Source organism: Oncorhynchus masou, chromosome 31 (assembly GCF_036934945.1).
Source record: "Oncorhynchus masou masou isolate Uvic2021 chromosome 31, UVic_Omas_1.1, whole genome shotgun sequence".
NCBI classification, from domain to species: domain Eukaryota; kingdom Metazoa; phylum Chordata; class Actinopteri; order Salmoniformes; family Salmonidae; genus Oncorhynchus; species Oncorhynchus masou.
This window is the reverse complement of record NC_088242.1, coordinates 58,641,763-58,659,571: the sequence shown is the minus strand read 5'-3', so window position 1 is coordinate 58,659,571 and position 17,809 is coordinate 58,641,763. Positions and strand designations below refer to the sequence as shown.

General features: G+C 40.9%; 1 protein-coding gene across 1 annotated transcript in view; it reads right to left on the bottom strand.

Moving 5' to 3' along the window:
• Positions 1-13,166: 13,166 nt before the first annotated feature.
• LOC135524194 (bcl-2-like protein 13) overlaps positions 13,167-17,809 on the bottom strand; it is a 40,515-nt gene continuing 35,872 nt past the window's right edge. The window contains exon 7 of the mRNA XM_064951508.1: positions 13,167-16,313. Coding sequence (XP_064807580.1) covers positions 15,375-16,313 — 939 coding nt within the window. The 3' untranslated portion in view covers positions 13,167-15,374. The remainder of the gene's footprint in view (positions 16,314-17,809) is intronic.

Genomic DNA, 17,809 nt, shown 5'->3' with positions numbered 1-17,809 from the left:
TATTGACCTGTTCACCAGATATGCTACCTGTTCCAGACCTGCTGTTTTCAACTCTCTAGAGACAGCAGGAGCGGTAGAGATACTCTTAATGATCGGCTATGAAAAGCCAATTGACATTTACTCCTGAAGTGCTGACCTATTGCACCCTCTACAACCACTGTGGTTATTATTATTTAACCCTGCTGGTCATCTATGAACATTTGATCATCTTGGCCATGTTCTGTTATAGTCTCCACCCGGCACAGCCAGAAGAGGACTGGCCAACCCTCATAGCCTGGTTCTGGCCTTTCTAGGGAGTTTTTCCTAGCCACCGTGCTTCTACACCTGCATTGCTTGCTGTTTGGGGTTTTAGGCTGGGTTTCTGTACAGCACTTTGATATATCAGCTGATGTAAGAAGGGCTATATAAATACATTTGATTTGATTTGATATGATTGAGGGTAGGAGAGAATGGGGTGAGGACATGAGATGGTGTGTGGAGAGATATATAGATCATTGTTTTTATTCAATTTTAAGGATATATACAGTTGGTTCAAAGGTACCAACAGTCAGTGGTAGGGTGGGGGGCAGGGGTGTATATCCCAGATTGCAATGGAAGCTGTTAACTGATTATGTGTCAGTGTATGCAGCTGATTGGAAGGCCATGATTCTAGGTTTGAGATGGGTGGAGGAGGTGAAACCACTTGGAGTGGTGACCTGCTCTGATTCGGCTGCAGTGTTGAGTAGTGTGAAGACAGACAGGTCAGATAGGGTAGACTTGCTTGTGGAGATGACGGTGCTTTTAATGGAATTGGAGAGAATGCTGTCCAAGTCAGCTCAACCTAGTTTCAGCACCAAGAAATGATACTGTCTGACGGCCCTGCGCTTCACCATTTCCACTGACCCTGCCCAGTGCAGCCAGTCTCTGTCAACGTGAACCCCTTCACCCCCGACACGGTCCGCAGGAACAGAGAGCACTACAAGAGGAAGAATCGTAGGAGTGACGACGATGATGACTGTGGACGCAGGTAACCCAACTAAGGGCTCTGTTGTGATTGTGAATTGTATTATTTTCTGCAATTGGTGCTTGTTTAATGGCCTTGTCACCATGTGCTTTCTGAATATCTACAGTGTTATGAGACTGAGTGGGTTTGGCTATGTGATATTATCACCATTTCCTCTTTTAGAATGAAACCAAGCCATACGTCACCTGAAGCATTTCTCCTGTCCAAGGTACATCTATTTATGCTCAATGAACAGTTGGCTCTCTACCCTGCCTGGCCATGGCTGATTTAGCATAGTCTTCTATGGCCGCCTCCACTGTCCCTTTCTGTAATGCACTGCCATTCACTCTCCCACTTCCTGGTGTTGTCACCCCTCTGTCTCTGTAGAGGCAGGCTGTCCAGGCCTTAGAAAAGCCTTGACCTTGTGCTCAGTGTATAGGAAACATATCTACAGTTTATTGTTCCACAAGATTATATTATTTAGTATGTAGTGAATGTGGTTTGAAAATGTATGTATTATGTTCTGCTGTCCAGGGGCCATAGATATCACTCCTATGTAATCTACTAATACTCTGCACAGGCTGAGGAAGATCACAATATCATACAGAATGAGTATTGTGATGGTAGACTGTGAATGTTCAAAAGCTGAAGAACATACGCACATCTAGGTACTTTCCAGAGGTGCTGGAGTTGTAGACAAACTCATGGAAAACAGAAAGGAGAATGCCGCACACTGCTGCTCAGGCTCCCAGGTGATTTTATTTATAACAACATTCAGACCCTTAAGTCTTCATCAGGCGTCCATATCCCAGGTGGGGGTGGAAGGTCCAATACATAGGGGCAGTACTCAGTGACATCACTTCCTGAAACAGGAGGTAAAGATATGTAACATAGGTTCAAAATATTAACATTCAATGTACAGTTGAAGTTGGACGTTTTCATACACCTTAGCCAACTACATTTAAACTCAGTTTTTCACAATTCCTGACATTTAATCCGAGTAACAAATCCCTGTTTTAGGTCAGTTAGGATCACCACTTTATTTTAAGAATGTGAAATGTCAGAATAATAGTAGCGAGAAGGATTTATTTCAGCTTTCATTTCATCACATTCCCAGTGGGTCAGAAGTTTACATACACTCAATTAGTATTTGGTAGGATTGCCTTTAAATTGTTTAACTTGGGTCAGACGTTTCAGGTAGCCTTCCACAAGCTTCCCACAATAAGTTGGGTGAATTTTGGCCCATTCCTCCTGACAGAGCTGGTGTAACTGAGTCAGGTTTATAGGCCTCCTTGCTTGTACATGCTTTTTCAGTTCTGTCCACATATTCTCAATAGGATTGAGGTCAGGGCTTTGTGATGGCCACTCCAATACCTTGACTTTGTTGTCCTTAAGCCAATTTGCCACAACTTTGGAAGTACGCTTGGGGTCATTGTCCATTTGGAAGACCCATTTGCGACCAAGCTTTAACTTCCTGACTGATGTTTTGAGATGTTGCTTCAATATATCCACATAATTCTCCTCCCTCATGATGCCATATATTTTGTGAAGTGCACCAGTCCCTCCTGCAGAAAAGCACCCACACAACATGATGCTGCCACCCCCGTGCTTCACGGTTGGGATTGTGTTCTTCAGCTTGCAAGCATCCCCCTTTTCCTTCAAACATAATGATGGTCATTATGTCCAAACAGTTCTATTTTTGTTTCATCAGACCAGGACAGTTCTCCAAAAAGTACAATCTTTGTCCCCATGTGCAGTTGCAAACCGTAGTCTGGCTTTTTTTATGGTGGTTTTGAAGCAGTGGCTTCTTTCTTGCTGAGCGGCCTTTCAGGTTATGTCGATATAGGGCTTGTGTTACTGTGGATATAGATACTTTTGTACCTGTTTCCTCCAGCATCTTCACAAGTTCAATGCTGTTGTGGGATTGATTTGTACTTTTCACACCAAAGTACGCATCTCCTTCCTGTGCTGTATGACGGCTGTCTGTTTTTACAGATAAACATGGTACCTTCAGGCGTTTGGAAATTGTTCCCAAGGATGAACCAGACTTGTGGAGGTCTACCATTTTTTCTTTTTTGAGGTCTTGACTGATTTCTTTTGATTTTCCCATGATGTCAAGCAGATGCACTGAGTTTGAAGGTAGGCCTTGAAATACATCCACAGATACCCCTCCAATTGACTCAAATGATGTCAATTAGCCTTTCAGAAACTTCTAAAGCCATGACATCATTTTCTGGAATTTTCCAAGCTGTTTAAAGGCACAGTCAACTTAGTGTATGTGAACTTCTGACCCACTGGAATTGTGATACAGTGAGTTATAAGTGAAATAATCTGTCTGTAAACAATTGTTGGAAAAATGACTTGTGTCATGCACAAAGTAGATGTCCTAACCGACTTGCCAAATCTATAGTTTATTAATTAACAAAATCTTTGTGGAGTGGTTGAAAAATGAGTTTTAATGACTCCAACCTAAGTGTATGTAAACGTCTGACTTCAACTGTATCAAAATATATATGATCATACACAAGGAATGGGATCAATATTTACAGCAATAAATACACACAATATTCAATTATAGGATTTAAACAACAATAACTTGGACATATTGAATCTATAAAAACGGTTTCAAGTCAAACTCCTCGTTAAGGCCAAGAGGAGACAGTGTGTTCAGCCTGTGGATCCAGAAAGATTCCCTTTGAAGAAGTTTCCTCTCAATGTCCCCTAACCTGCGGGACATCTTGACCATTTCTATTCCAATGTATCTCAGAGAATTAATAGGATGTCCAGCTTGTACAAAATGAACAGCAACCAGATATTTTGTCTCACCAATCTGTATATTGCTGCAGTGCTCACTGATCTGGGCCTTAAGGCTTCTACAGGTTTCCCAGTCTGTAAGACAGACCACAAGTAATCAGGCCTTTGATCTTAAATCTTTGTCCTATGTGGGGGTGTGTAAATTAGTGACATTTGTATGTGAAACTGCACTGAGCACATCGGCCACATTTGTAATTACCCTCTGGAACCTTGTCCACAAAAGTTTCCCTTTTCTCTGGTGTATAATCAGATTTGACCACAATGTCACTCACGTTTGGGGGTCTTTTAAAGACCATACGTGGGGGATATTTAAAGATGGGTTTCAATAATGTACCAGTGCCTACCCCAATGGTGAGTATTTTGGTTGAAGGCTTTCCAACTATTGGCCCTTCACAACGATGATTAGACTGTGGATGTTACAATGACTTTTGGGGGTTGAAAATTGGAAATTGGTCATCAATTTCTTTGCTGTTCTCAATGTACTGTGTTGATGGCATAGTACAAAAGGAGGCACAAGATGAGCTGTTTCCAGAGCCTGAGTTGTCATCGACTTCTGCATGTCTCCATGTGTCTGAAGTCTGTTCACAACTCTGGCCTTGTGAAGCTAGACATCACACTGTTAGGAATTTTATGAATAATGACTAAACAATATATACATTTTAAATAGAACTATAACTAATTAAACTCTACTCTGTTTTATTATATCTGATTAACAATATTAATTCAAAAGTGAGGGATTGTGGAGCATGAAACAGGGGGTAATTAAATAAAATAAATACCATTCCAGCCAGGTTGGATAGGACTGGATTTGTGGGTTTTTAAGTAAGCAAAAAGGGTCGTTAACCTATGGTTGAACCGACTCAACTTAGCTCTGGGATGTTTAGATAAGGCAGTGTGTGTTTTCTTAGGGGTTTCCATTAGCTGGAACTGTCTGCTGAATGGTGATGGATGAAGACTTCAGAAGTTTAATCTCGATTTAACTGTGTGTCTGGAGTGAGAGAGAGAAGGGGTGGGAGTAAACTTTTGAACTGTTGGGAGAAAGGACGTTTTATAACCTATGACGTCATATTTTGTATATAAACTGTTGTTCGTGGTTACATGGCAGCTCGCTCCGAGAATAAATACTATTATCTCATTTTGATTAGACTGGTCTCTGTCTATTTTACTCAAGAAGTTACGCAACTTCTCATCAGTCACCACTCTCTCACCCTACTCTTGTTTTGTAGGTCCTTTCCTCCTCTGTCAACTCTCTCGCGTGGGTGAAGAGGTTGAGAGCGAGGAGGAAGAGTTCAGAGGTCCATCAACAGAAGTTGTTTATAAAATCGGTAATTGTTATCTTTTCATTAACTATCCACTCATGATTTCTCTCCTAGCTTTGGTGCACACTGAACTGCATCATGGACTTACCATCTGTGGTTTCTGTGTGATGTCTCTGCAGGTGACCTGGGCCATGTGATATCTGTCGTGACCTGACTTTAACATTCATCTGATGACTGTCGTTTATCTAATCAACTAACTATGTTTCATTGTTACCTGACTGAATTAATCATGTAACAATGAACTCATTAGGAATTTGGGGCACATCTATAAACAGTCAATTTATTAATCATAACATAATTCGGGAACAGTCGTAACTTCCTGCATCTGCAAAAACCAGAGCCTTAATTAAGATTCAATACTAAACAAATTGGTTTAATTATGTATTTACTAGCTAACTACATGGTGACAAAGGATAAACATACCTGCCCTCCAGGACACCTACACCACCCGATGTCACAGGAAGGCCATGAAGATCATCAAGGACAACAACCACCTGAGCCACTGCCTGTTCACCCCGCTATCATCCAGAAGGCGAGGTCAGTACAGGTACATCAAAGCAGGAACCGAGAGACTGAAAAAAAGCTTCTATCTCAAGGCCACCAGACTGTTAAACAGCCACCACTAACATTGAGTGGCTGCTGCCATACATGTAAAAAAATGTATCACAAGCCACTTTAAACAATGCCACTTAATATAATGTTTACATACCCAACATTACGTATCTCATATGTACTGTACTCTATACCACCTACTGCATCTTGCCATCTTTATGTAATACATGTATCACTAGCCACTTTAAACAAAAGTAGGCTAAACTTAATATAATGTTTACATACCCTACATTACTCATCTCATATGTATATACTGTACTCGATACCATCTACTGCATCTTGCCTATGCCGTTCTGTACCATCACTCATTCATATATCTCTCTGTACATATTCATCATCCCTTTACACTTGTGTGTATAAGGTAGCTGTTGTGAAATTGTTAGGTTAGATTACTCGTTGGTTATTACTGCATTGTTGGAACTAGAAGCACAAGCATTTCGCTACACTCGCATTAACATCTGCTAACCATGTCTATGTGACAAATAAAATAGGATTTGAATTGGTTTGGGGACAACATAAATGAGGCAAAGAAACAGGTAGGACCCCAACATCAATTGCCTTCTTAAAGACATTAAGTATAAATTCAACAATATCCTCCTGAATTCACTAATAAGGCCATCATTCCCTGGAAATGTGCTCTCTTTTAACTTGCTGATACATTTTTTTTATTTCATTGGTAGAAATAGAATCATCGCAAGACTTTTGGAAGTCTTCATCTATGAGTTTTGCATATTCTTTGACAGTCTAGAAAGGCAGATATGTCACTAGTAGGATAGGCATTACTGATGTAAAGATTACCATAGAATCCTAAAACATATTTTGAAATATCTTTGGGGTTGTCATTTTTTTACATCTATATTAAGCTTATGAATATAGGAACATTCTGATGTTTTCTTTCTTTTTACCTTCCTCCAACCATCGCCTTCTTGATCTTACAAATGCCCCCTTTGCTTTCTCTTCATACACACGGTCCATTTCTAGTTGTAAAGAGAATAACAGACCCTTTCCTTCTTCATCAAGGTCCTCCACAGAGATTAGAGAAAGCATTTCCTTAACAAGTTTATCTTCCCTCAATCTTTTAGGTTCAGCCATTTCTTTACCTCTCTTCATGGCTGTTTGTCTTATTTCATACTTCTCAATATTCCAAATATATCCCATAAGACTTAAATCGTTGGGCTTTCCTAAAAATAAATTGTATAATATCTTTGGCATCCATCTTGAAACGAACATCTTCCAACAGTCTACTGTTGCGTTTACAATAACTCAATTTGCGTTTGCGTTTACAATATAACTTTATGATCAGTAAGAATTGATGGTTCAATGGATACCTTGACTACACTGTCATCTAATGAATTAGAAATCAACCAGAAGTCAATTCTTGACTGTCTGTACATGTCCTTGTTACACCAAGTGAAGTTATTTTTATCAGATATTTAGATCTCCAAATATCAAATACAATCATCACATTAGATACAGAATTAAAATCTCCACCTAAAAATGTTGATATCCTGAAATACACCTTTAACTCTAATCTCTTCTTCAAATTCTTGAAATAATATCCTGTTGTTTTGTTTGTTGTTGGATGCATAAATATTCCCTAATAAAAACATTTCATTGTTCAAATTAGCCAATGTCCAGAGTGGTGAGTCTTACTGCTGATGACCTTCCCTTTAAATGCACCTCTTAAAACTGCTACACCTGCAGAGTGGTTGTTGCCATATGATAACCAAATATCGTTATCTCATAGATTTTTCCAAAAAGCTAGACAAGAAGAACAAGCATGAGTTTCTTATGGAAAGTAAAAGTCTGCATTAAAGCATTTGCAATACAGGAAAATAGCCTTACCCTTGAGTAAATTATGAATAACCCTGACATTAATTGAACAAATAGATAAAAGACATCAACTTCAACCAACAACCTTGTTATGCTAATATAACATTTCCTAAAGATATCCCATCCCATTATTAACCTCTCCAAAAAAATTGACTATTCTGGTCATAAAGTTACCAAATTATTCTTACTACCACAAGGGGGAGACATTGTATATACTTTACAATAAGCAGTTATTCACCCATAGTTCATGTTTAATTGACCAGTTTTCATGTCAGCCTTTTCTCATTCAAGTGTTCGTGTGCATTCTTTACAATAAAAGGCTGCTTTTCTCCTGGAAATTAGACAGTGTTTAGGCCTACCATTTATGTCCGAGTTAGACTCTGGATCTTTCTCAAATGTTCTGATGTGGCCACATTTCTTTCCTACGGCTAATGGGATGCTCCATTAGCCATTACAGCTTAAGTACGGTTTGGCGTAGCACAGAGAATTTTCAACCAACCTTAACTTGGCGATACTTCTTCAATTCCCGACTTGGAAGACAACCAGTGTCTTCTAAACGTCCATGTCTAGTTGCAGCGGGTTTGTTTGAATTGAGAACATACTCAGATATTCATATCAATCACATCAACATGACATCTATTGCGGCCTCTTTACCACAGTGAAATAGGCTATAAATAGCGGTGCTATTACAAAATTGTTTGCCCTCATATGCATGGATGAAATTTGGACACCAAAGCTATAGGCTTCTGTAGGGCTGAACCTGCCCAGATGATGTACAGTGGGGCAAAAAAACGTATTTAGTCAACCACCAAATGTGCCAGTTCTCCCACTTAAAAAGATGAGAGAGGCATGTAATTTTCATCATACGTACACTTCAACTATGACAGACAAAATCACATTGTAGGATTTTTAATGAATTTATTTGCAAATTATGGTGGAAAATAAGTATTTGGTCACCTACAAACAAGCAAGATTTCTGGTTCTCACAGACCTGTAACTTCTTCTTTAAGAGGCTCATCTGTCCTTCACTCATTACCTGTATTAATGGCACCTGTTTGAACTTGTTATCAGTATAAAAGACACCTGTCCACAACCTCAAACAGTCACACTCCAAACTCCACTATGGCCAAGACCAAAGAGCTTTGGTGAATTTTGTGATGTTTCTTCCCCTGTTCAGAGACATTAGTCATTGAAGTTATTAGGTTATTGTCCCATCCTACAAGATGGTGCTGTTCCTGCAATTAGGTCAAACATTTTTCAAGACTAAGCCACAGCTCTATACTACTTGTCAGACAGAGAATTGATACTGTATATTTGTCACTGGGGTTAAATTGTTAGAAAAATATTTTGTCCAAATTGGATGTTAGGTACTGTATTTATTGAATATTTTATGAATCCTATACATTAAAACGGGCAATTTGCGTGCAATCAATGAGCTTAATTTCTCAGAGATTAAATGTTATTTCAACAAAATAATGTTGCAGGATTAGTAACAACAAACAATTTCATAATAATCTGAGATGGTGGGAGTCAATCCTCTTTCTTACGCTTTTTTTTAAAGTAGAACGACCTCTATGTGCTTAGCAAACACGGTAGCAGATCCATCCTCAGCTGGGTGCCTTAGAAAAGAGGACGTTTTTCTACTGCTGTAGCTACATCTACATCGAAGCTTTACTATACTAGGGTGACAGGGACCTGGCACATCTGCGTTGACCCTTTCACAACGAAAGTGATTCTAAATGACACTGTGTTGACCACAGGAGGCTGCTGAGGGGAGAGCGGCTAATAATAATGTCTGGAATGGAGAACACGGAATGGTATGATACCATGCCATTCATTCCGTTCCAGCCATTACTATGAGTCCGTCCTCCCCAATTAAGGTGCCACAGGCAGCCTTTGGTGTAGACATTAAAATGTCAATACTTGACAACTGTTCATATTCAGTATGATTGAGTTCCATTCTCTTTGCCCTCCAGTGAACCCTGCGGAGGCCGAAGCCCTGAGAGGCATCACTGCTTAGTTGATTGAAATAGCTGATCAGCTTGCGTTTAGTGTGATGGCCCAAGCTGCAGAAGTATTCCATTGGGGTGAGTGTCTGGAATTCTGGTTATTTGTGTTGCTCAGAACTACATACCATGTTTATGTCTAGGAATGTATGTCCACGTCATAGTATGCGATTCTGTTGTTGCTGCTGTGACTTGAAACCCCAGGGGGTTATCCTACAGTGGCATCTAGTGCTGGGTTGTGGGTATAAGATCAATCCATAAGTCATTGGTCCAATGTGTGCTGTGTTTCTGTCTGTGTTCCTCAGCTCTGGAGGCAACACCTAGTCTTGGAGGTAGAGTGGGTAATGAAGCAGGGCCTGGGCCCTGTGCTGGACCATCTACATCAGGAGAGGGTGATCATGGCCCTCACTCTGACCCTGGTGAAGGAGGTATATGAGCACACCCCTCTGCTTCTCCAGAACCAATTCAGCACTGCAGTTAATAAATCCTACCACAGCCAGGTGACTTCAGAACAGACGCCAAGCCTTGGACACTGAGCCACATGCTTGATTACCAATCAATAGTGAGTGTCATATTACTGTTTTTTATGGGCACACTTATTTTTTGAAGCTGTTCAGTGAATATAGAACGTTTCAATTATTTAGTGATACTAAGTATTTATGGCTGGATTTTTGGACACAAGTGTTTTATCTTACCAGCTCTGAATTAACTGCAAAAGGATGTCTCATTGATTCTGCAATTTTCATTAAAACTTCCTCTTTTTTGTAACACAAGGCATTCTTCTACATAAATTATTGTACTTTAATATTATTTTTGTAATAACTTGTAATAAGTTGATTTAAAAAAGTTTTGTAAAACATAGTTTCCTAAAAAGGGATACATTCTCCAACAACCCAATGCCTTTTGGTTTGTCTGTATTGATCCTTGTATATCACACATGGATATAAATTGAAAAATCACTTTTGGGTAATAAAATATCATTGTAAGTGAGAAGTTAATACTAACCCTTTTACCAAAGTAATAGTTGAAATGATTTATTTCTGGTCTCGAACTGTACCAAGGAAACTCTGAACAAAATAGCCAAGATGGGGCTTTTATACTGAACAAAAATAAACACCACGTGCAACAATTTTACTGAGTTACAGTTCATATAAGGGAAATAAGTAAATTGAAATAAATTCACTAGACCCTAATTTATGGATTTCACATGACTGGGCAGGAGCACAGCCATGGGTGGGCCTGGGAGGGCAGAGGTCCAATCACTTGCAAGCCAGGCCCAGCCAATCATAATTATTTTTTCCTCACAAAGGAGCTTTATTACAGACAAAAATACTCCTCAGTTTCATCAGCGATCAGGGTGGCTGGTCTCAGACGATCCCGCAGGTGAATAAGCCGGATTTGGAGGTCTTGGTCTGGCGTGGTTACACGTGAACTGCAGTTGTTGTGTCGGTTGGACGTACTGACAAATTCTCTAAAATTATGTTGGAGATGGCTTATGGTAGAGAAATTAACATTCAATTCTCTGGCAACAGCTCTGGTGGACATTCCCGCAGTCGGTATTCCAAATGCACACTCCCTCAAAATAATCTGTGGCATTGTGTTGTGTGACTAAACTGCACATTTTAGTGGCCTTTCATTGTTCCCCGCACAAGGTGCACCTGTGTAATGATCGTGCTATTTAATCAGCTTCTTGATATATGACAGCTGTCAGTTGGATGGATTATCTTGGCAAATGAGAAATGCTCACTAACAGGGATTTAAAACATTTCTGCACAACGTGAGTAATATTGTTTTGCGTATGGGACATTTCTGGGATCTTTTATTTCAGCGCATGAAACATGGGACCAACACTTTACATGTTGCATTTATATTTTTGTTCAGAATACTGTGCTTTCCAAATACTCACTGGTTCCCATTGTTTCAGATTCATTAGCGTACCTATATGTAACAGACTTACATGAAAGCATCCTTGTACAATTATATTCAAAGTTTTTTTATCATGGCCATAAAATAAATAAATAGCTCAATGTAACATCAATAGGTTTCGGCTAATATATGATACTCACATTTTCCCTATACCCATCATGAGGTTGCTACATCTTAGCCTATGAATGAAAGTTTACACTAGGTGCACAGGTCAAAAGAAAAATTTGAGGACTCAAGGTGACAGTGCACATTCATTACCGCCTTGCACACTCTTGCCTGCATCTAGCTTATCTATGGTGTAATCATTAGTCCAACAGTTGCAAATTGGAGTTTCTATTGGACAAATTCAGTTGTTTACACCAATTCCGTTAAACTGTGTTAATGAATACACCCCTGATCACATCCAAACAGTTCACTTCCCTAGCATCCACATACAAACTGCATGATAATTTTTCTCGTACAATTTATTTTGTCATCTACTCCTCTCCTTTTCCCTTCGTTTGTGGACTTCAGTGCACAACAAATCAGCGGTCTGTGACCAGGCAAAAAAAAGAAAAAAACTTTGTAAGCCAAACCTTCATATCTTAACCGCTACACACGGCCTACATCGTTGTCACCATATTAGCTAGCGTCATAGTCAACATAGCCAAAATAACACGTTAGTAAACCAGCTACAATCAACCAAAAACTTACCTCGACTTGAAAGAGTTCCAGTGTTGGATAGCCATAACCAGCTAGCTAACATAGCATCCCTCTCTGTTTGAGTAGGCTTAACTAGCACCATTTGCTAACTAAGTTTTATTTTATATATATATATATATAGATGGTGTGCTCACCCTCCATGTTTAAAACCTGTCTAGGACACACGTTCTGCTAATGGAACCCCCCCAACATTCCGCTGAAAAGGCTGCAAATACTTTTTTGAAATATTTAACATTCACGCATTAGGGAAATTAATTTGTTCAAAACTGTTAAACTATTGTCTGAGTCAACTACTCACATTTTAAGCACTGTAGTGCTAGCTAGCTGTAGCTTATGCTTTCAGTACTAGTTTCGTCTCTGATCCTTTGATTGGGTGTCAGTTCATGCCGCAATTACTGATCGGTTGAGGACATCCTCCAGAAGTTGTCATAATTGTAAGTCTATGGAACGTGGAGAGAACCACAAGCCTCCTGGGTATTGTATTGAAGTCAATGTACCCAGAGGAGGGTACATTGACTACACCATGGCGCTACCCTACAGAGTGCTGTTAAGGCTACTTGTAGGCCTTCATTGCAAGACAGGGCGTTTAGATCAATTATCTAATCCAAAAATAACTTTATCCTCAGTGAATTTCAGTTAAACTGAAATGTTTATAGTCCTCCCCTGGTCAACAAACATTTAATTTCTCAAACATACATCTTGCTGTTGTTTACCACCACAAAACACACATGGTTGTATCTACACCTGGCTAAGCAACAGTGCAGTAGTGAGATGAGATTTGTGTGAGTCTTTACGCTACTGATATTAACCAAGTATGCTGTGTGAATTCAGAACAAAGCTGGACAACCAGTTAACTGTAGACCAATGGCCATCACTACATGATCATTCAGATCAAATGTTCACATTTCATGCTCCCAAAGAGTGCCTAGTTATAAAAATAATTAACTTAGAAACACACACTGACTCGAGGCCAACAGTGCAGATTTTTATTTTGGATTCACATTGTACACAGGAAGATATGAGGTTTCATTAGCTCTGTTGATTGTCTGTGGCAGGGCTGGCATGTGTGTTGTTCCTACTCTTCAAGTTGTGGACAGACTTCCATTTCTCAAGCCTGAGTGGAAGCTTTGCTAGTAGTGGGAAGAAGCCAGCAGACAGCTGTTAAGCTTTGTTTAGAAGTCTCGATTGTAGAAAGGTAGGGTTACAGCGGAATGGCAAGGCAGTGTCGGGTGGGCAGTTTGGACCAGCAGCGGTGACAAACAGCGAACCATGTAGAGGAAGAAAAACAGTCCATGTGAGGTTATTTACCATTATAAACTAGGTGCGTGGAGCCCTGAATGCTGATTGGCTGACAGCCGTGGTGTGTTAGACCGTATACCATGGGTATGACAAAACAGCTTTTATCTTAAAAAAAAAAAAAAAAATTTTACAATGGTAACTAATAGAATAAAGAACCTCGGGGGTTTGTGGTATATGGCCAATATACCACAACTAAGGGCTGCATCCAGGCATGATGTGTTGCATCGCGCCCAAGAACCGCCCGTAGTCCTGATATATTGGCTATATACCACACCCCCTCGTGCCCTATTTCTTAAATACACATTTGAGTTGGGAATGAGAGAGTAAATTGATTCAAGACAAAACATTTCTGATAGTCCGTCTACTTGATTTAATCTGAGACTATATATATATATACATACATATATATCTTTCATGTTTAATATTTCAATCTTAAACCTTTTGAGTTGAACATACGAGTATGAAATTCATGAAAACAGAGACAAAGTGGATCTTGGTGCAGTCCTTCCCAACCCTCCATTCCCTGTCGACAGAACACAGTGCCTGGACCAGTATTGACCATCATGGTGCCATCATGGTTAAACTGGCTTTAGGAGTGGTTGACGTTCTCACACAATGACAGATCTATACATCTATTTTCAGGGATGCATCTTCATGCCTGGAATGTTGAATAACACATTCACCCATCACAGTCCCCTCAAAACCAAAGTTATAAAACACAATGGTGTATCCCACTCTGGCTGTTAGCTGCGGTAATCTTTATCCTCAGCTCTTCACTTTGACACTATTAAAAGCATCTATTTCATTGCAATTATTATAATACTGCAATATGACCATACATTACAACACTATATAAAGAGAAGACTGTCAAAATGTGTTAGCTAAATGAATTAAATTAGCTACAGTGATAAAATATATACCCTTGAGTCAAGGCATCCCATTCACATTTTAAAGTGGAATCCCTAATTCCCCCCCCAAAAAAATAACAATTGGCCCGAATAATTTACGAAATACATTTATCATCAGTTGATGTAGTAAGTGACTGGCAATCAGCCATTAATATAGTGGGGGAGTAGATCATAAATATATCTACTTCACATTTTAGTGTGATATTAATCATCTCAATGAAGTGCTATATATGAAGAATTTTGTCCCTAGTTATTAGTAGTAGTTATTTACCATAGTTATTTTACAGGTATGTCAGGGTCTCCAGTAGTGAATCTTATATCCCAACATCACATACATTTATAAAAACAAAAATGAGTCTAATCATGATCTGTTTAACTGCCATAAAAATAAATTCTACATAAACACATTCATCTCATCCTCAACCTGCTATTGAAGACAGGATTGTTTTTCAGAGGACAAAAAGGTAGTCAGAACAATTTTTTCTAATCATTCCAGATAGAAAAATCTATTGGAATAAGTGCCCTTTCCTCCACCCCTTTTTTGCAACAGAACTGGCAATTATGACTTGAGCTACACCCACTAGGCTGAGGACAAAGAGGTACCGAAGCGCCAGCTGAGAGGGTAACAGACACCCTGCTTGTATCGTTCACGTGCATCAAGATGGCACAGGACAGAACCACACCCCCAGAAAACACACAATAGAGAAACCAAGATAAAAATGTAAAATATGTCCTTTCCAGTTTGCTGTCGCCGACCCATCACCTCAATGTACAACTGAAGACAAACATATCAAAACGCCAGATGAGATGAGAACGGAGGAAAATAAAAATGGAGAGAGAAAAGAAGAGTTCATTTTTGCCATGGTGTGTGCACCTGGCATTGGCAGCGCAGCAGCCCAGGTTACCTGCAGTGAGCTAGGCAGGGACCAGGGAGGTGGTGAGGTCTGGGGCCCAGGTCAGGAGCACCGCTAGGCTACCTTTTCCGGTGGGTCAGGACTACCCAGGCCACTACAGCAGCTAGGGCCACCAGGGCAGCTCCACCATAAAGCAGCACTGGAAGCTCCAACTTGGGCTCTGGTTCCATTTGCACTGGGGCCTCCTCAGCTGAGGCCACAGAGGTCTCCACAGGGGCTGGGGGTGCCTCCAGGACAGGCGCTGCTGCCAGCTCCAGCACGGTCTCTGACTGAGGTTCAGGCTGGGGCTCCTCTGGAATGGGCTCTGGCTGGGGTGGTGCTGCTGCGACTGGTATTGGGACTGGTTCTGGGACTTGCTCTGCTGGTTGGGGAGTAGGGGGCATCTTAGCGGGTGCTGCCTCAACCACAGGGGCTAGTGCAGGGGATTCGGACTCTGACATGGGAACAGTGGATGGGGCACACGGTTCTGGCTCTGACGGGACCGCCGACAGGGGAGCAGGGGTCTCGATGGCGACCGGGTCCTCCAGACATCCCACCACAGGCTCTGGGGCTGCTGGGACAGGAGGCGGGGTGTCATCCCTAAACTCCGCCCTCAGCTCGGCCAGTTCACTCTCCGTCCCCAGTACGCTCAGCATTATCTCCTGCAGCTCAGGCGCCTCTGTCCCGCCCTCACCCTCCTCTGCATCCTCTCGCTCTACGTGCACAATGTCAGAGTTGGAAGAGTTGTTCTCGCTGCGCTCCTCTGAGAGGTTGCCCTCATTGCTTTCCAGGCTCTTGATGTCTTCGGGATGGTCCATCATGCCCACCTGTGCCCAGGACTCGTGGCCTGCCAGAGACACACGTAAGCTTTCTGTCTGCCAGCTGCCCAGCTCACTGCTATCTCTGGTGCCCAGCAGCGATGTGGGAAGCTGCTCTCCAGACAGGATATAGATGTCGTTGCTGTCCTCGGCTATGATCAAGCCCTGCTGCTCCTCTTCCTCCAAGCTAAACACTGTACCCTGAGAGGGAGAGCAAGTTCAGTGGTCAGTATGGAACCACAAACAACAAGCATTGCATTTTCACATTTAATAAAGTGCTGATGGGTGGAAAATAATAAGCTTATGACCTTGTGGGATAAATAAATGAGACTGACATTTCAAAAAAATGGGCAAAACCTCTGCCACTACTGGTCCACTGCTAAGAAAGGTACGGATACTCCCAATTCTTGTGAATTTTAAAGCAATATCACAGTAAAAAAAAAAGTGACTCACACCTCAGTAAAGTTCAATGTCACATCTTTCACTTATATCTCACAGGAGCTGCAATACAAAGGCTTTGATGTGGTTTGGTAAAGTGTGCAGTCACCACCTGAAACCAACATCAGCCCATCTGAGGCTACAGTACGTCATCGGTGTTATCACAGACCTTGTCTTTGTTCCTACTGACCATTCTAAAGGAAAAAACACTGAGGATATCACAATCCAATTAATATTTCTGTGCTTTAACATTTGTTTAGAGTTGCTGTATGCCCCTACCCTGGTCTTGATGAAGTCGACACCATTGACAAAGGGCCATAGCCCATGGGAGTGATCGACTAGTGTAAAACCTATTTAGAACAGGCGCATCTTATTTACTGGGAAATAAAATAATTCTGATAGTGGTGACAGACTTCGAAAAAGGTATCCTCAGAGAGTTGCCAGTCCGTAGCTGCTCTTAAGTAACTGAATATAGGGCAATGGGCACAAGCTTGAAAACAAATTAAACACAAATGGTATATACTCCCAACCAGGTTATTGTGAGACAGGTTTCTGTTTGTATGCGCATCTCTTGTGGTATCAATATCAAATGATCAAAGTAGTGTCTACAGTAGGTCAAAATGTAACTTGTCTAACACAGTGTTCTGTACAAAGTTAATTCCATCGAGTGGTGTGAATGGGAACTAACAACCGGGTCAGAAGCTTGATTTTATTTTATTTTTTAATTTAACTAGGCAAGTCAGTTAAGAACAAATTCTTATTTACAATGACGTCCTACCCCGGCCAAACCCGGACGCTGCCCTCTGGGACTCCCAATCACGGCCGGATGTGATGCAGCCTGGACATAATCTAACAGTCATTTTGGCTGTAGAGCAGGGATCCTCAACTAGATTCAGCTGAGGAAGGATTATTTCTTGAGATGATGGCCGAGGGGCCGGAACATAATTACTAAATAATTTGCAGACCGCAAATTCACCGCAAGAGCCCAAACATAATACTTGACAAACAATTTCAAAACTTGCTTACATTTGTATATGATCATGTGTCTCTCTAGGATGCGTGGGAATACCTGAACAGATTTCCTAAATTAAGATCACTTGGAGCCGAGTCTGGTGTTTTCACAGTTTCTTTTTTAGCTCAGAAAACCATTTGGCCCACGTACCGTCAGATGGGGAACCCTGCTGGAGATTGAATCTGGGTCTGCAGGTAGCCTAGCGGTTATAGTGTTGGGCCAGTAACCGAAAGGTTGCTAGATCGAG